This window comes from Typopeltis vanoorti, chromosome 17, assembly GCF_054136105.1.
Source record: "Typopeltis vanoorti isolate ZY-2024b chromosome 17, IOZ_Tvanoo_1.0, whole genome shotgun sequence".
Lineage (NCBI taxonomy): Eukaryota > Metazoa > Arthropoda > Arachnida > Uropygi > Thelyphonidae > Typopeltis > Typopeltis vanoorti.
Window position 1 is genome coordinate 45,283,642 of NC_143565.1, and position 24,482 is coordinate 45,308,123.

Sequence of the window (24,482 nt, forward strand, 5' to 3'; positions counted from 1 at the left end):
TGTTCATAGTTATTTCTTTAATGAAAAGTGGTCTTAATAGCAAAAATCAAATTATTTCAATGTCAGGAAGAAAATCTTCTGCAACACCTCTATATATATCTGTCAGCTGAAACTATATTCAAACCTGATTAGATCTGTGAGTGATGAAATCACCACGAGTGATAGTGATCTTGTTTTAAAAAACTTCAGAATTTTCTTATTAAGAAATATTTTATTTTTTCTTTATTCCAGATTTGGATCTAGAAACTTAATTTATTAATCTGGAAATGGAGTTGAATCACATAATATGTTCCTCTTCAACTGAATTTATTTACGCTCTGGACTAATGGTATTAGAAATTCAAGCTCCATGCTTGTAAAATATGAGCTGTTACAAGCTCCACGCTTGTAACATCTCATATTTATAACAGACTTCCTTGTATCTTGTTCTCATTTTGTTCTTTCTGATCCTTAACCTGAAAATTGCCAAGAAATTTGACCAAAAATTCTGTTGGTACTAATAAAAAATTATTATCTGAAGTTTTTTTTTTTAATGTTATTATTAATTGCTTAGTGTCCACCATTCCATTTTCCCATTCCATATTCTTCTCTTAGAACCACAGAGTCCTGCTGCATATATAATCAATATTACTTAATGCATATAAAAGAAAGAGGAGAATTTGGGAAAGGCTATTTTATTTAAATTAAGTATAATAACTTACATTGTTTTTTATTTATTATTATGCTCTCATACTCAGTTGTATACCATACAAGAGATTACGCAAGTTCAGTCAGGGCAAAATACACATATTTCAAGGAAGGAGAGGAACCCAAGTTAAATACAGTATAAAAATTTAGTTAAAACATTTTTAAAAAAAATAAAAACAAATAAATAAACCACGATATATTTAGAGACCTCACTATTGACTATTATTATATATATAATACCATTATACCGCTTACCATATCCATCAGGCAGTTCTAGGGCTTGATGTAAGTGATTACGTGATAAATAATTACGGTGCCTTGTTGATCTTCTCCTAGATGATGAATGACTGCTACTCGAAGATGTGTTGTTTTCAGAATTCTGATTAGCACTACTGCTCTGATTTGATCTGTTGCTATTTGATCCATTTTCTGGAAGTATTTCATATGCAGGCCTATACAAAATATTGAATAGTAAGGTCTTAGTAAGTTCTCTGTAAACACTAAATTTTAGAAGTCATCACAGTTTTAGATATTTTCAAATTTTATATATTGTTTATGTTTTAATTATACATGTTATATTTTATATAATTATACAATAATATATAAATATTATAAAATAAATATAATTATACATTTTATATATTTTTATTATTTGTTATGGTATACCAGAAATATTGCACTCCTGCACTATTGTCAACAGTATAGGAGTGCAAAGTTGTTCTTCTGACACACTATTGGATCAAAAATAGGATGCCTGCTCATCCCAACTCTCACTCTAATATGAAAAGCATTAATATGGAGTCGGTCTACCCGTTGCTGCTATAACAGCCTTTAATTTTCTAGGAAGGCTTTCTTTCCACTAAAATTTGGTACATTGCAATGGTAATTCTTTTGCATTCTTCCAGAACAGCATTAGCGAGGTCAGTCACTGATGTTCGACAATTCAGTCTGGCTGGCAACTGTGTTCCAATTCACCCATAGGTGTTCACAATGGGGGGGGCTGAGATCAGGGTTCTATGAAGGCCAATCAAATTCTTGAACATACACTTCATCAACCATTCCTGCAAAGACTTCACAATGTGGATAAAGGTACTGTCAAAGTTGATACAGGAAAGTGCATTCATCCAACTGTTGCAAGCACAGAATTGTCTAGAATGTCATTATAGGCTGCAGCATTATGATTTCCTGTCAGTGGAACTGGGGGAAGCCTGAAAAAAAACAGTCCAAAACTCTGACCCATGAAAAACAGTCCAAAACTCTGATGCCGCCTCCTCCTCCAACACATTCAAGTAAGTAGCATTCTCCTGACATCTGCCAAATCCAGACTCATCCATTGGACTGTCAGATGGCAAAATATAATTCATCATTCCAGAGAATGTGTTTCACTGCTCCAGAGTAGGATGGTGACAAGCTTTACACTACTCCACCTGATTCTTGGCATTTCCCTTGCTGATGCCAGACTTATGTAGCTACATGGCCATGGTCGTGTAGCTACATATACAGTTGACATACATATATTCTGAATATTCTGGAAAACTGAAATATTCAGTTTCCATGCTCTTCAGGAGTCGAAGAGCATGGGTTTCCATGCTCTTCGACTCCTGATACAGTTGCTAACATGATTTACAGAGGGATTTCAGACTTCAGTAGCAAGTTGTTGTAATAGGTTTCACGGTATGATAAGAACACAGATGGTTAAGAAAATAACTATTTATTAACTTAAAAGCTAATATTTCGCTGGTATTATATCCAGCATCTTCAGAGCACACAACACAAAGTTTGTTACAAATGCAAGACAACCACAATCCGGTGTAACAGTGGGGCTAGTTTCTTAACATCTGTGTTCTTATCATACCGTGAAACCTATTACAACATGTCTGACGAACACATAAGCCTATCCACGCGTATTCAGTAGCAAGTGTTTTAACTGAGGATAGGCACTTTTTGTGTCACATGCTTCAGCACTCAGCAGTCCCACTCTGATTTTATGCGACTTCCTTCCAGTATGTAAAAGGAATCAGAGGTGATAAAGATATTCTGAATATCAATTAATTTGGAAGATTGTTAAATCAGATGAAAGGTGACAAAAAAAAAGTAGAAAATATTCAAGAGAAATGCTATCAAGAAAACAATATCAATACTTTAATACAGAAAAAGCAATCATAAACTTGAAATAGTATGGTTCAAAGTACATGATATTTTGACTAAAAAATACTATAGCAAATGCCACTATAACAAATTAATGAAAAATCCTAACCAAAGTGCATAGTTGCAATTTAAATCCAAATTTTTTTTTAAGGTTTTTCAAGTGAGTGTACTGCATATGTCTGGTAGAAGACTGAATTCCAAATGCATGGAATAGAGCTCTCAATAGTACCCATTTATAAATAGGCAAATAGAACTAAATGAGGATTACAGAAATTTCCCTTCTGAGTATTCCAGGTAGGATTTATCTAAGCATATTTCAGAAGCAGCTAACAGAAAGACCTGTTTAAAAGAAACAAGCTAGTTCTGCCAAATAAGACCCATCAAAATTGGATTTTCATAATAAGATCATGAAAACAAGGATTTCTAATAATCAGAGACCTCCAAGGAGTTGAGGTCTCTAATAATAAGAAATCCTTGTTACATTTCCATGATTTTTTTTATTACTTTGCATTACTAAGAAAATTTGATTTCAACAGGCCTTATTTGGCCTTCCACACCAGCTGTCACACATTCTCTTAAACTGATTCACACGACTTTAAACTACTGCTCCATTCATTCACTGCTCTGTGAGAGAAAATTCTAGTTCTAACCCCCTTCTTAACTGCACACAAATACAACTTCCATGGATGATTTTGTAATCTCCCCACCTTACATATAAGAAAACATTCCACTTAGTATCATATAACATCCTTTCCAGATGTATATTATATCTGACAGGAAATTATATTCTTGTTTTAATATTTACCAAGCATAAGATCTTAGTATCTTGTTGAAACCAGTCTGAGTGGTAATCCTTCTCAAAGCACAGAGGCAATTGATGTGAACTTAGCTGCCTCTAGATACAAGTAGATTAGCTGTGAAGATACGTTTTGTGCAAAATGCTTGTTTACACTAGAGTAATGGATTAAAAAATAATATAATTTCTTGCTTACTGTTACTGCTTGAAAAGAAGTCAATAGACACCATAGAGAGAGGAACAAACAGCGATGGTGCTCACCTTAATAAGATGTGTGACCTCCTTTCGCTGCGATGACTGCAGCAATCCTACAAGGCATACTTTCCACAAGTGTACAATAGTAGTCAATGGGAATTTTGGACCATTCTTTCTGTAGACATGTAATGAGGTTCTGGACTGTTTTGAAGCACACATCCCTTGAACTCACCCATTGCTACAGTTCATCCCACTGATGTTAAATAGGGTTGAGATTGTGGTTCTGTGGAGGTCAGTCAAGTGTGGTGATGGTCATGTCCACAAAATATGCAGTTACAGAAGCAGCCTTGAGGAAAAAGAGACAATGGTCAGTTCCAAAGAAATGCCACAATGTAGGAAGCATTGCATGGTCCAGAATGTTCAGTTACCTCTGAAAGTTCAATGTTCATGGCACCAAACAGGGGTTCAAGGCCAAACAATGAAAAACAAGACCATACCATCCCACTGCCACCACCTGCAAATTCCATAGGTGGGGTTATGCACTCTGGTAAGAGACTTTCACCAAGTATCTGCCACATTAACATTCATCATTCTACACAAGAGAGGGTGCAGCATGATTTGTTGCACCATAACAGTTTTTCAAGCTTCCACGTTCTGCTGTACATGCTCTTTGCACGACTTATGACAATGCTGAATGCTGGTTTGGTGGGTAATGTGAGGCTTGCATATTGCAGTCTTACCATGGAAACCCATGTTGTGAGCCTCGGTTCTGAATGATTTTGTGAGATTCATGTTCCAGTCAATGCCCTGAATACATGCATCATAGCTGGAGTTATGCACTCTGGTAAGAGATTCGCCAAGCATTTCCCACATTAACACCTGTACATCTGCTCATTCTTGTCGATAAGCTTATACATTGGTTACACATAGCTATTAATTTTTCAAGACATAACATACTAGAATATAATTTTAAAAAACTTTAATACTTTCCTAAATTTCAGCAGTGTTACATTGCCATCATCAGGGAACACAAAAAACAATGATATGTGCATGCAGGCACTAACACACTGGGCAAATAAGGCTGAAGAAAGGCAACAGAAGTCAGGTAGAGTCCTAAACAGTGCCTACAAGTAAGCTAAATTGGGTCATCTTGTCCATTGGGCTGATGATCTTAAAATGTCTGCTTCCCAAATTTGGAGCAGTTTCATGCACCCAAACTTGCTGAGGTTTCAAAAGTTTTTCAGAGCTGAGGCAGATTCCAGGAATAGGCTTTCATACTTGTATTTGATGTGGTGTAATAGAGTGGCCTTCTTCCAACATATCCTGAAGTGGATGTCCAAAGCATGGTCATGAGTGGCTGTATTGGTGGAACCAGATGTAGTCCTGTTTGGATATCCTGATATTGGCTGTCCTGCCCATAGTAGGACAGTTTGCAACTGCAAGGGATCTGGTATACTCCAAGTGGCTCTAGGGAATGTGGCTGGTCTTTGGTGGAGCAGATAAGAGATGCTAATTTCTTATGTAGTCTGTAACTAGTTGTAAAGTCATATTTCCTTAGGATTTTTGTTAATTTTTCAGATGTGCCTCAGATATATGGAATGGTGATATTTTGAGTATTCTCTGCTTTGCAAAGGGGGGTGGGAAGGTACAGTTGCATGGTTTTAATATTTTGGGGATTGTAGCCATTGGCTAAAAAAAAAAGTGTTAAGGATATGGTCAAGTTCAGTAGTTAGGGTACTGTTATCCAAACTGATTAATTTTGCCATGTTATATAAAGTTTTTATAATCCCATATTGTTGGGAGGGGTGGTGGTGTGACTGCTGGTGAATGTATCTACCTGTATGTGTGGGTTTTCTGTAAATGAAGAATGCCAGGAATCCATTAGGCTGGCATGTAATCAGAGTGTCTAGGAATGGGAAGGCTCTTGTTGTTTACCTTTTTCCAAGGATCCAGTTTACCTTTCTTTCAAGGTAAACTGGAACCTGGGGTGTTGACTGTTTACGTGTATTTTATTTCTAACCCAGTTCTTAGATATAAATGTTAAAGCTGGTTTGAAACGTCTTATTTACAGATCATGTTTCGACTGATTTCTCTAATATTCAATACAAATTTATTCACCTGACTTCCCACAATACAAGCTGTCCATATTTAATTTGCTATTTTCAGTAAATGAAAATGGCAAAATCTTGCTTATTCTATAGATTTCCTATTGGGAATGCAGCTAATATTCTTAATGTTCTGCCTATTTTTCATAGTCTTGGCCTTTTTACTGTTTATTTTCCTACTAACCTGTCACAGCATTTATTCAATTTAGTTAAAGGATTCTGCAGGTTGAATATTTAGGAATATAGCATCATCTGTATAAAGAACAGCTTTTTTTCTTGGCACCTTATCAAACCTTTTTCAGATCTACCAAACATAAATAAAACCTTAAATACAGATCCTCAATTTATTCCCATGATTTATCAACTATTTTTATCAAAATGTCTCAAACTTTTATTTGCCCTGAGCCCATCTTGTTCTTCAAGCTTCTCTTCCACGAGTTTTTACTATTTTTAAATACTATTAGATCTCTACTCCAATCATCCAGAATTCAACTTTCTGAATTATGCGGTGCAGCCACTGTAAAAACTTTTATATCTCCATATTTGAGCATTTCTGGTCAAATATCATCTACTGCAGCTGCCTTTCCACATTTCAGGTTTTTGATAACTTTTCTACTTCAAGTACCACCAATATGTACTTTCTACAACTGATATGCACTCCTAATTGCATTTCTCATAAATGTGAAGATAAAGATACTCTGGTTATAAATTATATATTTAGTTTAATCCTTTATCCAAGTGTAAGCAAACAAAGTTTGTGCCTGAAGTGTCTTCAGGACTGGGGCAACTCGTGGCAACTCCCAGGACTGGGAGTTGCCACGTAAATTACTCCCAATAATTTATAGTCTAACCAAGTGAGGAGAGAAAAAAAAACAAAAAAACTTCCAAAATACTCTGGATGTATGGAGTAATTACTTTGAAAGAACTTAAATGAAACAAAAAGTGACAATGTTGGGAGAATTAAGTCTTTCCAAGTAATTACTCTATACAACTAGAGTATCTTTATCTTCAATTTTCACAGTAGTACTTTTTCTTCTTTATCTTCCTTTCACAGTACTCTTTCTTCCATTTCTAAGCTTCATCCACCCCCCCTCCTCCCAATACCCTGCAGTGCATTTTGCCACTTTCCTGACATTTGGTCTTGATATTCTTACCAGTCTTCCCATTACTTTTGTTTTACATGTTTGCTCCACTTTCTTACATTTTTACTGTACCTCAGAATACATGCTGACTTGTAATTTCTAAAAAAGTTTCAATATGTTTCTTTTCTTGCATGATTGCCTCTAACTTCTTGAGTCCACAATGAAGTTCTGATTTTTCGATCCTTGCATACAACTTTGGCATATGTATCTGTGACTGAATCAATGTTTCCTTAAAATCTAACACTGAGTCTCCAAGGTTTGGTTCTTGTCTTTTAAATTTTTTCTTCTTGAATATTCATGTATTTGCATCGATAGGCACCTCTTAAACTGCTCAATTTTGATCTTTTTAAAAACTTTCTTATATACTTTTCAATGTGATATTCAATTTCTTCCTGTCCAGAACTAAATGCTAACCACTTCCTATTTCAAATTCCCCAAAACACTAGTTTTCTGAACTGTGAGGATATCGCTACCACAATGGCATAATCAATGAGACTGCTTTTTTTTTTTTTTTTTTTTTTTTGTATTTTCTCTCCAGTGAATTGTGCATGCATCTTTATATTGGAAACATGCTAGTAATGATTAGCCCATGTCATGAACAGAAATCCAGCAGTTCTTACCATTATTATTAGCTTTTCTTGTTTCTTCAAACATTCCAAAACATTTCTGCATGACTTGTATTTGTTATCTACTATGCTGTTTAGATCATAGACTAGGACCATCTTTTCCTATTTTTTTAAGATTAGGCATAATCACGTTCAATTCCACATTTTGATGTTTGTTCACATATCTCTGATATTATCTGCCATTCAAATAGATCATTTTCATGTTTATTTTCATTATTTTCATGAGTTGAGTATGATAATTACTCTGCTTCCCTGATCATTATTGCCTGATGTTCCTTACAAAAGCATTTTCCATATAAATGGAAATATGGACAAGGTGCCTGAATTATCAAGAAGAACTGATAAGAAAAATAAAAGGTCTAGAGTGTTGGGAGCATGGCGAGGAGCTAAGCATGGTTAGTAAATAAGAATTGCTCAAAGACTAGTCTTTGGCCTACAGATATATTTGTTCTGAAAATAATTTAGAAGAGTGAAAAGATGGCATCAATTTAAAAATTATGACATCAAAGAGGAACTAGACATTGTTTGCATTCAAGAAATAGCAGTGCCTTGGAAAAGCAAAATGCAACATCTTATAATACTGGAAACCTGACATATATAAGATTAATTTCTAATAAAAATTGCTCACAGGCAGCTAGTAATAATATAAACTTAACTCTGTAATACAATACTATCACTGTACCGTCACACATTACTGGAAGATACATTTCGAAATATAAAAAATTAAGGAATGGGTATGATTAATTTTCGATTTATTTTATTTATTATATTATAAAATAATACTTATTTAGTGATTGGATTAAAAGAACTAAATCTGAGAAAATGGAAAATGGCTTAAATATATTTTGCAAATTTGTGAAAAATTCTTACATGAACCTGACCCCAAAAACAGTAATTTTTGAAATCAGCATAGCAAACTTTATCATAGGAAGTTGTTCAAATGTAAATCTCCCATCTGACAAGTTCTATTTGTACACTTGCATAATCAAGTATATGTATTATTTCATGATACATACTTATTTAGTTATTGAGTTAAAGAAATAAAAGAAAAATACCTGTTATACATATTTAGCAATTTATGAAAAACTCCACAGATGACCCTAACAGTATGTATCATTTTACGATACATACTGTTGCACGCACACACACACACTACTGAATTTAAAGTATTTTGGAGAATCTCGACTGCAGACAGTAATAAAAACAGTAAATTAAATACATTAGAGGTATTAGTCTGGCAAAATTATTTTAACACATTTTTAAGCAAATCAATACCATCTAATATAGGTATCAGATAGTATTGATGGGTATTAACCTTAGTGTGACAAAACTACAGTAATACCCAACCTACATCAATACTTTTAGCTCATGCAGGTTTATCCAGCTTACATTAATTGGAATTATCATTTAACCAAATAAATTGTAATAACAAGATAAGTTTTTAAGGAATCTTTCTCTCTCCTGCATTTTTTTTTTCTTCAAAAGTAGCTATAGAAACAGTCCCTTTCATTTTTAAATCTGTTTCTGAGCTGAGAGAAAATATATAAGTAACAAGTGGTGTTTTGCTATATTAGTTCATTTTATCTTTCAAATAAAATTTTTATATTCATATATCAATTCTGCATATCATTCAAAATATTAAAAGAAATGACCTACTTAACTGACCACAAAACCTGTTATGTTTTCACATTATGCTCAGAGACTTGAAACTGCAACCAAATTAGAAAGCAACATTACTAGCATTTTAATATAGTATTCAAAAACTAGCATCATTATAATGTATAACACCATAGTGTTTCTACTATGTTCTCTGAACAACATTTTTTTTTGATTTTTTTAAAAATTCATGCAGTGTATTTGCAGCATTTTCCAAACTTTACACGAATAAGAATTGTTTTTTTTTCCAGTATAATTTTTGCAGCCATTACTTACAAACAGTTGTATTATCTGGGTAGTTTGCTGAATTAAGTGGATCTGTAATTGCAATAAAAATATCTGATATTTTTACTATTATCTGATATAGGAAAGGAGTCCATAGACTAAGTATTTTTGTGCATGGACTGCACATTTTATTTCTTTAAGCTTTAATAAACAATAGTTACACATTTCTGCATTTAATTTTTTATTGTTATAGCTCAATTTTTAATAACATGAAATACGTTCACAGAATATACTGTCTGGACTCAGTGCCTACCAATATGAGACAATTATAAAAAAATATGAGATTTTTACTGGCATTACACATCCACTTAATCTATTTAATTTAGTCTTTCATGAAACATCTTTGAATTTTTAAATTTTCTGAGAACCAGTAATTTTTTCCCCTAAAGGTTTAGTACTAGGTGCAGACACTTCACATAATACTGGTGGCATAACTTCCCATGTCTTTACATATCTTATATAAAATAAGAAAGCATCCAAGGAGCATGGTCAGGATCAAAGATTATTTGAAAAAATCTGGGTTGGACTATCATCTAGGATGTGACGATCATTTGTATGAACATTTCAGAAGGCCCATTTTCCAATCTCAATTCACAGTTCAAAACATTTCCTTTCTTAAGGAACATGTTTTTCTCTCAACAAATGGCATATGATCCAAAGAATAGTTGAAACAACAAGGGTATGCTGTGGAAATACGACAGGAATTAACCAACTTATTATTACAGAAATCAAGTTATAAGAAGCTAAGTTACATGTTCATAACAGGAAACTGGGACTACTACGTAAAGATGGGAAGAAGTTCCCTCCTTCTCCTAACACATAGACCCCAGTTGTTAAATTACTGTATACTAAATTTGGATATTAAATTTTTGATCACACTATTACTATATTTTGTAAATTAGAAGGCTAATAAAAATGCAAAAATCTTTTACTTTAGGGTGATTCTTAAGTAGTGCAACACCAACTGAGCAGCTCATGACAAAGGTAGACCAAGCTCTGTATACTATTATAATGATTAATTTCCCACTTTTGGTTATAGCACACAAATGTTAATTTGCCTTAGTGACTGAGAAATTAATACTGTATTCCTCTTTCAAATCATTTATCACCAATATAAAGCCTTTTAAGCTCTCTGACCAAAATGAAGATTTCAATCTTTCATATCTGATGAAACAGATATGATTTATTTATTTATTTATATATATATATATATATATATATATAATATAAACTACTGCACATATTCCAAATGAGGAGAATCCAGAATGTCAAAACTGTTAGGAATTCATGAAATTATCGTAAAGGAAAATATCTCCACCCCCCGCCCCTTTCGGTTTTCTTAATTACCATTTAATTCATTACAGTGGTAACAGCAACTCGGAGAGAAAAAAAAAGAGAGAAAGATGGGCCAAGCTCTATACAATGACTTTCAGAAATTTTGGTTTCTTATGTGAACATCAATTTGTCTACCTGATGAGAATGGACATTTTACCTAATTCAAATTATTCTGAAGTTCTTAATTGCTTTAGCAATGCAATGATAATCTTAATATGCTTAAACTTACATACAGCTGTTACAATAAATCTTTTTTTTTTTTTTCACTATTTAAATTTTATATTCCAGCTTAAACAATAATTCACTCCCTTTTGTTTTTTGTGTAATTATTTTAACTCATTTTAATTACAAGCAACAAACTTACACAAATTATCCTGAAACAGCCATGGAAGAAATTTGAAGTCGAAAATTTTATTTAACACATCTATGTTATTTGCATACCACCCAACAACAATCATCTACAAGGCAAACAGCCCACAGGATTCATGCACATACCTTTCTCAGTCTCTTTATTTACTGCTGAACATAGATTCACTATGTATTTGTATACTTTAATCACTTTTAGTTTGCATTCATTGTGGTACAGTACAATCAGAAAAAGAAGTGGAAACAGCAAACTGATGTGTAAATGAGCCAAAACTGATCTAGAGATGAAACTGAAAATTTTAAAGAAATATGAAGGTGGATAAAGCTTAACAACCACAGGACATGTTAGTCTTTCATTATCAGCAGTGAATACAACTATGAAGCATGATGTTAGTATTAAGGAACATGTGAAAGGATCTATCACTTTAATGTCAACAACAATGACAAAAAAAAAAATGTTCTGGTGATATTTATGACAGAGAAAAATTGCTAACTATGTGGATTGAATACTAAATTCAAAAGTACATTCCCCTAAGCCAAATAACGATTCAGACAGGTCAACTTTTGAAAGAAACTATCCAGACAGTTCACAATCCTGTGGCAAGTAATGTTTGGCTCACTGTTCAGTCATCTGTTGATAATTTCATCAGAAAGGTCGAACTGCCAAATTACTTTTTTTTCCCCCTATTTTCCATTCTATTTATACTGTAATATATTTAATAATTACATTTAGATCTAATTTGTGTGTCCATCCTGTGAATAAAACTAACAGAAATAACCTTTAAAACCTATTAATGTTCTACTATAAGCATAAGCAATAAGGTGTGATTATTAAATGGGTGGGATGGGTTAAATCTGACTGACAAGCCATATTACATAAAGAGTTTGTGGAATGTAATGCTTATATAAGTTTGGGTCTGCCTATTTACTTCAACATCTCCTGATATGCATCCTCAAGAGGTTAGGGGGAGGGGGGAGAATACTATCATAGCACTTCTCACTTATATGTCATTATTAATTTCTTATCAACAATTTTATCACAAATTAATCTGTTACATGTCAAATTTCCTCGCTATTCTGAAACACGTTTCGCTAACTTATCTTCTATTCCATTTAAGTGATTGTACCACCTTAGGGGCTCTGCTCACACATGCTTAAATGCTAATGTTAAGTTCCCTTCTAATTATCTTATTTTCATATTCTGTCATTGATGCTCCTCCTCCCCCCAAAGTTTCTTCAGAACTGTCATATCTATGGCCTTCAAATGACAATTTTATTTATTTTCAATTTAACTTTCAGATTCCAACCTAAGTTCCTCAAAATGTTCAGGGATTAACTGGGACGTGAGCTGCCTATGGATGTTCATTCAAATTATTTATAGTCTACTTTTCCATATAAAATCACCTGATTGTATGACTAACTCAAAAATATTTAGTATGTCCACAAGAAAACCTTCATATAAAAATTCGTCTTTGTCAAATGTTGGTAAAAAGTTGATATCAAATTTAACAGTTTTAGCTTAACTTAGTTTCTGATTCTTAATTTTTCATGACAAAACCAAGGAAAATTTTTATGTAATCATGTAAAGCCTGTAACAGAAGTTATGAGACCAGATAAATATTTGGAAATATATAAGTGGAACTATCACTTATATAAGCATAAGCAATCGGTGACTTAAGGAAAACTAGAAATTCCTGGAACCCTTCTGTGAGGAAGAACTGAGAATTATAATGAGTGTTAATAAGATTTCTGAACTTATTTTGAATAAATGTTTGACTTATTGCACTGTCCAAATTCCAGTGTACCAATTTGTTTAAAATAAGTGATGCTCCCTATTTATTAATGTAACTTTATAAGCTCATATATTTATAAAGTTACAATTAATACATTCTTGCTGTGGTTATTTGTAACTCATTCTAGAATGACTCTTGTGCACATTCTGGAGGAAGCATTTCAGGTGTCTTTTTTAAATATATTTTGGGTATAAACCAGTATTTTATGTATTTTGTTAGCATATAAGCTATCATCACTGTGTGCTGCTCTTGTCACATGCGCCAAAGGTCAGGCATCACCACTCTGATATATTACATTCCAATATGCATGGATATTTGGAAAATAGATACTACTTTTGTTTGATTGCAATTAAAGCTAAAGTATCTAAGGTTATATAATCAGAATGCTTGCAATAGACATGAGTTTGTTGAAAGCATTCTGTGGCCAATTTACTTAATTTGTGGGTTAAAAAAAAAGCATATCAAGAAGGGGGGGGGAAACTTCCATCACTATGAGATTGTCCACCTGCCTTCAGCTGAAAGGTCATGTAAAGGTATACAAGACAGGACTTGAACATAGGTCTTTCTGATCAAATAGCAAATGTCATATTGTACTTGTGAATGCAAAGAGAGAATGACAACACAGCTCTTCTATAACGGCCTCAAGTGATAAGTCCCATCCATTAATTTGCACCATTACATTCAATGAATCAGCAGTTACTGTATTGTACTGAGTGTTTTCTTACTTATTTTATGGAACAAGATTTTTTGTGCCAGCATGAGAGAAACATTTTACACATATCAAAACAGTAACTGTTATACAGTTGACTCTCACTACAGCAAATAACCAATTCGCTCACTATAACAAACAACTGAAGAATCCCAGCACACAAAGCTATTGTAAAGGAAATTCACTACAACAAACTATTCTGGAAATTCCTATGAGTTTGTTATAGTGAAAGTTGACTAATGTTTTTAAAGATGGAGAGGAATTAACACCACTTAGTGGGAAACAAAGAACTAGTGCAGACCTAACTATTGAGAAAGAAAACCAGCAGCAAGCTGTTTGGTGAATGGATAATGTCTCTGCCTCCGCAATCAAGTTGTGGGTTCAAATCCCATGACATGCATGAATGTTTGTGAATGCCTTTAGGTGGGAGATGGACATCCAAAACGGTTTGAAAAAGTTCAGTGTTTAGTCTATTCAGCAGTCTCTGGATCATATATAAAAATATCAAAAAAAAAAAAAATTTTAGACTTCTCATGGTATTAATACACTATACATTTACAAATTTTTGTAAGTGGGAGTCACCCAAACAAAATTATTATTATTATTATTGCACAGGCACCTCCAAGGAGTCATGGGATACTATGATTGGCCTATATGATTATGTTTATACTTTTTTATAGCTTCTTATGAACAATTTTCTTCCAAATTAATCTGTTATGGTCATCCATATATATTCTTCTCATGCTTTGGCCCAAACACTGTATCAGTGCACATAATCTTGATTGTTCTCTCAGTCTTTTTCCTTGAAAAAAACCTTACCCTCTCTCAATCTTTGTGACCTTCCAATTTAGATTGGCTCTGCTCACACATCCTTGAAGGCTAACAATAAATGTTCTAATTTTTTAATGATTGTCTCTGTTCACTCTTCTAATTTTTCTTATCTGGTCTTTGTTGAACTGATTTTTATTTGAAAGTTTTTTGAAATAAACTTGTTTTTAACGTAACTCTACAATTCATATATCAAAACTGGTTTGAGTGGAATCTTGTATACTGCTAGTTTATAGTTTTGGCTAATTTCTTCTCATTCCATATAAATGTATTCAATCCCTATATGCCTAAACAGCTGAAATATTTTACTTGTTCTATTAGCTTTCCATTCAGCATATAATTAATATTTTCTATGTTTTTGCCTATTTTCACAGATTTTTTTTTTTTCCCCACACCATAATTGTTATAGCAGTTATTCAATTTACATAAGTCCTGAATACTTGTACTGGATTCATTAAGGGGTATAACATCTGTATCAAGATGTGCTTAGATGAAAATTCCCATTTTGATACAGGTTTAATGTTATTTTCTTTCATAGCACAATCCATTTACTGGCTTGGCTGAATAGCCAAGTGGTTAGCATATCTACTCTCCAATAGACTGTAGGTTCAAATCTCATTATGGGTGTAGATGTTTGCGATTGTCTTTAGGTGAGAGATGAATTTTGTGTGAGACTACCATCTCACTTATTGGAGGCTTGAAGTGACTTGAAAAAATTCTATGCTTGGTCTTTAGAACATGGTTTCTGAATTATGTAAAAATAATTAAAAACATTGTAGCCCACTCATGGAACAGACGTACTATAGGTTAAGAATCTTTCTTGGGCTGGACTTATTAAGTCCAGCCCATGTATAAGACTCATCAGTATTCTTCATTTCAATAGATGATTTACATCTACATGTAGGCTACATTGATCTGTATAATGCTCCATTAATACCACTGCAATTATAGTTTTGAACACCTTTTCTCTTTTCACCTCATCATACACCTTTTCTAGATTTTAAGTGGATCGTTATTATATTCCCATGATTTTAAACCATCTGTTCTGAAGTAAAAATCTGATCCTAACAACTCATAGGTGGCCAGAACATAACTTGGTCTTCCACAATTTTTAACTCCAATAGGATACTTGCAATAATCTCACCTGGATCACCAAGTATGGAGATTCTTTTGTAATTCTCACAATCATTCTTGTTTCCCTTTTTTCCATATTATGAGAGCTACTCCAATCATCTAGCCTTTCTGAATTTTGCTTTGAATGATTTGTGGTTTTATGGTGCGAGGACAGCAAAGGTCATAAAATACCAGGCCACAGAGGTTGCAGGTACACAGGGTATTAATAAACATACAAAAAATACTTATAGGGAGATAAATTAGTGAATAAGATAAAAGTATCTACATATTAAAGATATTAATAAACAGTTCTATACAAGATATTTTCAATAGTTGAGTAAATAAAATGTACGTACAAGATTTAGTATCTATAATGCAGTATCTACATATAAAAAATTTATATCAAATATCTTTGAACAAATTAATTTTTTGTAAAAATTTAAAAACGTCATGCAATTTGTCCAAGTCTGATAACATTTGCCTGAGTGTATAGAGTTCAGCCAAATATGTAAAAATGTCATTCCTCTCTCATGTGAGGTGCCTAGCACTCCACCAGAATATGATTAATGGTGAGATGGGTGGTGCATTTCTCAGCCCTCAATAAACAATGTATAAGATGACTGTGACCTATGTGGAGCCTAGCAAGAACATCCTCCTCTCTTTTGTTTTGATGTTGACCGTGCTAATGCTTAATTTCAGGCTTAATCTCATTCAATTTGTTTGTTAGTGTTTCCTGCCAGGAGTATTGCCATTGGGCAATTAACTTCAATTTTATAAGCTGTGTGTAGTCAGTACATTGGACTGTCAAACAATATGTCAAAAAAGTATGAGTTGACCTAGCAGCTGCATCTGTGATGTCATTTCCCTTAATTCCAATGTGGCTGGGAATCCAACCCAACTGAACAAAATTAAGGTTCTTTATTTTGTGCAAGAGTTGTAACACCTCAACAAGCACTGGATGTGGATTATACACTGCGAAGGAGATAGTCTGTAAAGAACTCAGTCTGTATAAATTACACACTTTTGGTAGGAGTTTTCTTTGATATGCACAAGTGCGAGCCCAATGGCATATGACTCTGATGTATAATTACTACAATCGAGTGGGATCTGGTTTGAGATAGTAATTTCTTCCATAGACGGATGACAGCATATGAGATTTCTGTAGTTGACAAAGTGAGAGGTTGCAGGATGGGGTGTGAGCCTGCTATGGAGAAATGCTGTTTTGTTTGGTGTAGTAATGTTGTCAACATTCATGCCAATAGCTTCCATAGCCTCATTAACATGCATACCAAAAGGATGAATTGCAGTCTGATGCGTGTGATATTGGACACTTCCCAACGTAGAAAAGAGACTAGTCCATGTAGGATGATCAGGAAGGAACTTTATTTTTAGGGTATAAATAAGAGACAAATGTTTTCATCTGAGTGACAGAGGGAGATTCATTTGAGTCAACATAAAGACTTTGAATGGGTGATGTGCACAATGCACTGGTAGTTATTCGGATACCCTGATGATGATGGATAGGTTCCAACCACCGGAGCATGTTATCCCTTGCAGAACTGTAAACCTTGGATCCATAATTAAGCTTTGAACATACAAGTGCACAATAAATGAGGAGCAGGGAACATCGATCAGGACTCCATTCTGTAGAGGATATTCAATGCGTTTTTGCACTTTTACAAAGATGACAAATGTGTATAAAGAGTGTTAGCTTTCATCAAAGATGAGTCCCAAAAACTTGTCCTCTGGTACTACTACTGGGACAATAGATTCTTAAATCTTATATAAATAGTAATAAATAATGTCCCATTCTTAAATCAGGATCAGAGCAGAGATTATTTTTTCTGCAGAAGTGTACACAGTTTTTTTCTAAAGATTCTGCAGCGCACCACAGTAAAACTTATACTTCCGTATTTAGACATTTCTAGCCAACATCAACTACTCCAACTGCCTTTCCAGATTGTTTTCTGATGCCTTTTCTACTTCAATAATTGACAAGTGTTGGATCCTCTTCAATATTTTCTACAATCATTTTGTCACTGGTTTCATTTAACACTCTTTCAAAGGAATTATTCCAGACATCCAAAATATCACTGAAGTGTGATGTTGTCTTTATCATTTTTGAATCCTTTCACAGTACTCTTTCCTCCATTTCTAAGCTTTTAAAGTAATAACCTCTATAGTATTTTGTGACTATCATGACATTTACCTCCTATAGTCGTAATCTCTTTCCACGTTTCTAATATCACCTGGATCTTAAGCTGTGTGTAAAAGTAGATAAACTTTTATACACAGCTTAGCTTTTTTTTTCAATTTTCAATTTCAGGGTCACTGAGTGACCTTGCTACAAACTTATGGTCTCTATTTATAGGACTGCCTTCAACTTCTTGAGTCCACTGATTTTTATTGATTTTTATATATATATATTTATATTTACAGACAACTTTGCCATATGATTTCCTAACTGAATCAGGCAGCGTTTTCGTCAAAATTTGTAAATGTCTCCAAAGTTTGTTTTTTTAACCTGCATATTAAAACATTTCTGATCTTCAGCTGCAGTTCTACATTTTGGGTTTCTGATGGCTCTGACTACCTCAAGTTATGATATACACTCCTGAAAGCATTCCTCTTGATATTTTCTACTACCATTGTATTAATCTCATTTAAAAATCTTTCAAGGTAATTACTCCAGCCATCCAAATATTCTGTACAATCTGTGAGGATATATATCAGGAATTTGATGATAATAATGATCCAGAAAAGTTTTTCAAACGGCAAGCCATGATCCATTGGTGGGTCATGAAATCAATGTAGTGCTGTCAGAGCTAGCATTTTTTTTTTCTTTTAAAACAAATAGAACAGAACATAGTGGATCTCAAATTTCATATCTCTAAATCCCTAACTTTGTATAAGCATTAAAATCAAACCATGCTTGCAGAAATGTTGTCTACACTTGCTAACATGCTAAATAGGTGGGAAAGGGGGAGAAGTTTGTGATGTTTATCTTCACTAGAAACCTCTCGCAGCATCAGTCTTCATAAGTATTTTCTTAAAAGCATTCAATTTGGTTGTCACAGACCAATGTCAGTTATGAATTATCAGTGCATTTCGAGAAACATGCTGAACAGTGTTCAGCATGTGTCTTTCTAGATATGCACATAACACTGTTTTCGTGTGGTATACTCCAGATTGGAATGAACTTATGAACACGGACAAGTATGCCTGTTGCACTAAATATTTCCTAATTGTGTTTTTGTATTATTGGAGCTTCTTTCTACAATTATATTTAAATGTTAATAAAATCATACTTGATATTAACTTTTTATTATGTTCCTCCCCCATTATATAGAGTAAGAGCATATTATTTTGTGAAAGTTTAGTTTTTGAGTGTGTCTGTGTTGGATTGTGATGTAAAAAGTATATTTCTTGAGGGTTGCACTTAGTTTGAGAAACACTGATCTAGAATATCTATCTTCATTTATTTTTATGCCATTCTTTCCTATATTTCTCATCCAATTCCTGATGTGTACCTTCAGGAGATGTGAAGGTACAGTTTTCCCACAAAATGGTCTGTTATCTATCAGATGTCTTTTCTTATGCCTTCAATTACATCAATCCACCTAAATCTCCCTCTTCTCTGGTTTTTCACTGCATTAAATCTATATTTGCTAATCTTTCCTTTCACGGATGGGTTTTTGTACCTCAAGTATTGATATATACTCCTGATTGCATTTCTCTTAAATATTTTTTAATACTGTTTCATTTAACAATCTTTCAAAGTAATTAGTCCAGATATTTAGCCTCTTATTTTCAGTTTTCATTTTACCTTTCTAAGCTCTTTCGCTACCCTCCAGAGCATTTTGTCACCTTCTTGATATTTATCTTTTATATTCTTACAAAAATCTTCCCACGAATTTTATTTAACTACTTTTTTTACACTTTGCATTTATTGAGAGATAACCATGTTATCCATTATTCTATATAAGTTATATGTAGATAAAGCTGAAAAATTATTTAATAAAAACAGAATAACTACAAATATGTTGATTTGTGTATTCTAGACTATCATCAGTGTGATAGAGTTGGAAATTTAAAAAATTAAACAACGATGAAGGTGTGGAGAATGGAATCTCCCTCTTTCCTTACATGCAATCATGAGACAGCCAGGTAAAAACAGATACTATTAGGATCAATTGAAGTATGGGTGGTGCACACACACACACACACACGATTAAAAAAAAAAAGCATGTATACATGGAATAAAAACTTATAAGTAAACAGTATAACTACAAATATCTTGTAGTTCCTTAATAATTTACCAGATTTTTTGGATGGAGAGTTAATCATTAAGCTAATAATTTGGGCAATGTACTTTGGAACTTTCTTTGAAGATGCACACATTTCACACATTGCTTTTTTTTTTTTTTTTTTAACGTTTTTCTCTGATATTTCTCATATCACATGCTTACTTTCTAGGAACTTAAAATGTGCTTTCTTCTTTACCATGACTATCTCTAACTTCACAATGGAGTTCTGATATTTTCTATTCCTGCAGACCAACTTCACTATGTCTCTCACACTCAATCAATGTTTCATTAATTTCGTATACTTTTTTTTTCCCAGTATGATATTCAATTCCATCTGGTTTAAAACTAAATGTTCTTTCTATTTCAAATCTCCTCTATACTCATATTTTGTGCTGAACCAGTGTGAAGATATTATCAGCAATAACAGTCATGGTGCTAGTAATCTGATAGACGATATATTCGCCATTTGGTGGCACAGTCATCAAACATCAACTACATTCCTAAGCCACCTGAACAAATAACACAAACGTATGCAATTTACCACTGAAATTGCAAACAATAACTCTCTTCCTTTTCTAAACACACTTGTCACACATCTTCCCTCAGGCCATCTTTCCTTCACAGTCTACCGCAAACCATACACAGGCCAATACATACACAAATATTCATACCACCATCATCCAACACAAAAACTAGGGGTCATCAGTACCCTCAAATATACAGACCTAACAATTAGCTTCAATGAGCAGGTGCTAAAGAAGGAATATGAATTATTAGCCAAACATTTATAAAAAAAAAAAAAAAAAAAATAGCTACAAAAAAAAAAAAAAAAAAAAAAAAAACAGTTCACAAGATCCTCCACAATAATGCCATAAAATGCAAAAAAAAATTACAAAAAATGCTATAGCCATACCATACATAAGGGGAATATAAAAAAAAAAAAAGAAAAAGAAAACCACATCTCTTCTTCCTAACATTTGTCCTACTTTAAGGCAGTCTGCTTGTGTGCACTGCTTCATCTTGCACAGTCTTGGCAATTCTACTGCTGACATTTGCTGTGCATGTCTTTAGTTGGGCAATCAAGCCAATGTGCCTTCAGTCAGCTTCTTGGTCGTTGGCTGTGGACATTAAGCCTCATGGCGAATTTTGCTACAGAATCTTTATTGCTATGTAGCATGTGGCCATTCCATCTTAGGCATGCCTCTTAGCATCTTCTCTGTTATTGGTGTGATGCCAAGGATCTTGCGTATGTCAGTGTTTGGTATTCGGTTGAGCCTAGTGATGCCAATGTCCATCTCAGCATTCTCATTTCCATGGTATGGAGAATTTACTCATGTTTCTTGTTGTTGGCCAGCATTCTGCTCTGTACATGGATACTGGTCTAATGACTGTTTTATAGATCTTTGATTTTAGGTATAGTTCTTATCACAAAGAACTCCAGTGACTTCTTGCAACTTCATCCAGGCAGCATTAGCTGAATATTACAATATTAAGGCAACTTTCACACCTTCTGCAAAATTAAAAAAGTACTCAGCTCATTCAAAGATCCCCTTCCTTACCATTGGGGGTTTACAAAATCTAGTGCACATGCAATTTACCCTACATAGGAAAAGAGAGTGCACCATTCCAACAAGAAAAGATGAACAAATACGCACACATGAAATCCCTTCATTATGATAAACCAGGCCTGTCAGACCATACACTCCAAACATGCCACAGAATTAACTGGAAAGGCACCCAGAAAAGAAAATTCAAGAAAGCTTGTGAGATGCTGACTCATCATCCTAATCTCAACAAGAATGATGGATTAGTATAGCATCCAAAACATGGCAGACCCCTCCCCCAAAAAAAGTTAAGATAACAGAACTGTAAAGATGTATTTGATGTAGTTCCAGTAACTTTTTTTTTGTATATTTACAGACAACTTTGCCACATTTTTTATCATCTATATATGATAATATTTATTGTATATAAATTTTATTTAATTTTTTTTTTCACCAGAGAGGTTAGTGTGAATGATTAACAAAGGTTAGATTTATCTTACTTTTGAGTAGTGCCATACTTGTGTCCTGTTCATATGTATGTTTTGCTGATGACCTTAATATAGAGGTTGAAACATTGAGTTATTTTCTTAATTGTAAGTAAAGTAATTGCTCTAATATGTGTTTTTGTCTCCATAAATTCTACACAATTAAAGAAAGAATAGTGTTAGCAATGACTAGACCATGTCTTGAACCAAAATTCAATCAGAATTTATCATTATTGATAGCTATACCCTTTCTCCAGATTTTCCAAAAACATTTCTATATGCCTATTCCACTTCTGGAAGTTTGGATTTTGCTATTCTTGTAAACAACTTCAACCACATGCCTCAGATGAATCAACATTTTCTTCAAATTCTGCACACTAAGTTTTGAACGTTTGGCTCTTGTTTTCAGTCTTTCATTTTTTTTCCTCCAATAATATTTGTACTCTCAAAGTTGTCTTCACTTCTTTTTAAAACTTTCCTATATATATATATATATATATATATTTCCTTTCAGAATGATATTCATTTTTTTCCTCCTCAAAACTGAATTGTGATTACTAACCATTTCAAATTTCTTGTATACTTCTGTGTAGTGAACTGGTGTGCCAATTTATATAATTTTTTTTACTTCAAAACGCTGGCCTGGTTGGCTGTGTGGTTAGCGTATCTGCTCGCCAGCCAAAAGGCTGTGGGTTCGAATCCTGCTGTGGGCATGGATGTTTGTGATTGTCTGTGAAAATACTAGTGGTGGTTGATGGTAGATGGCGTTGGTGTATATGATGAAGGTAGAGCGGTTCGTTGTAGTTGGAATAATATTAGTAATATTAAATCACAATTCTTTTGCACTGCAAATCTCAGAAGTAGTGACTAGTGAACATTAGGCAAAAATTTAAAACTAATTTCTTGTATGCAATTCATATATTAAAGTTTAAATTCATAAGTTTAAAGCTGAACTGTTTTTGTCTGATGGTGAATTCATGTTGACCATTTTTCTGTAGAGAAGACATACGCAATCGATCACTGTTATATTCATTTTATAAGATAGTTAATAATCAATTGTTTTTTTTTTGTTTAAAATTTAGATGTTCTCTAGACATTTCAGGTTTTTCATTAATGTTCTAAATGTTTGAAATTCCCTTTGTCTAAATATTTACTCCTTGTAACAACTGTAATTATGCTACCATGCTACTATTCATTTGTATTTTATATAAATACAAATATTCACCATATCTAGCATGCTCCTATAAGCACAATTCTTGCTATGATTAGTAAATGTCATTTCTTCTATTACACAATATATGTCTTTCTTCCTAAAAATCATTATTAAGAATTTCATGATAAAAATAACAGGGTTTATGGAGAAATTTGGGTTTGATTGAAACTATACAATCCTGCAAGTAACACTGTACACTAAAACAATAAACTAAAATAATAACCCACTAAAAATGCTATTACAGTTTTAAGCATTTTTAAAATCCTAATAAGTAAACAAATAATTACAGTATATATAATAACATTATTTACTACAGTAAATACTGTATTTCTTTAGGCCTTGTTCTAATCAAAGTATGCAGCACTCACTTGTTAAATTTGCTGTTAAATAACTTCCTTTTATTACGATAAAGAGCCAAGAGGCTATTTTTCTGGCGGCGTAAATTAAGTTAAGGGGAAAATAAATCCCTCGTTATTTTTTTTAAGCCGAATACGAAACTCGGAGATCGAAATCTATCGAAATCTAAGAGTTTCATGCTGAAGAACTATCGGTGAGTCCAAGCATAAGTTGACACCTGGGTGGTACAACACTAGGACAACTCGGAGCAAGATCCATCACTATCCTTAATATTTCTCATAATGTAAAACGCAGCTCCTAGGAGATGTATTACTGTTTTACATTATGAGGAGAGATCACTACCCAGACCGGTTTCGACCTTTATTGAGGTCTCATCAGTGAGTAGGTAGACCTGGATAATACCAAGGTATAAGTGAACCGAACCTACATATACCCCTACTAACGAATTGCCAATTGCCAGACTGGTCTGTAGAGAGGATTAGGTATTGGCAGTATAATAGTGATAATATACAACTTAATTAAGAAATTCTATAAATACATCTGAATGAATGAGCTAATTTTATAATAACTCATGCTTTTTTAATTCACAAACAATAAAATATTTCTTTAGCATAAATATTTTATTGTTTGTGTGTGTGTTATATACAGGATCATTTTCTGAACTAAGGCATATATCAGCGCTTTTACTATTATTAATAACAGGTTCAGATACAATTTCATTAGCATCTAACAATTTGGATTGTTGTGCATCATGATATGATTTATTGAAAGACTGACCAATAGTAATATTCCT

At 33.3% G+C, this 24,482-nt stretch overlaps 1 protein-coding gene across 3 annotated transcripts in view; it reads right to left on the minus strand.

Annotated features, from left to right (window-relative positions):
- Positions 1-24,482, minus strand: part of Smurf (SMAD specific E3 ubiquitin protein ligase) — a 452,534-nt gene that overhangs the window by 248,917 nt on the left and 179,135 nt on the right. For all 3 annotated transcript variants that reach the window (XM_090407614.1, XM_090407612.1, XM_090407613.1), the window contains one exon: positions 942-1,138. In XM_090407614.1, coding sequence (XP_090263740.1) covers positions 942-1,138 — 197 coding nt within the window. The remainder of the gene's footprint in view (positions 1-941; positions 1,139-24,482) is intronic.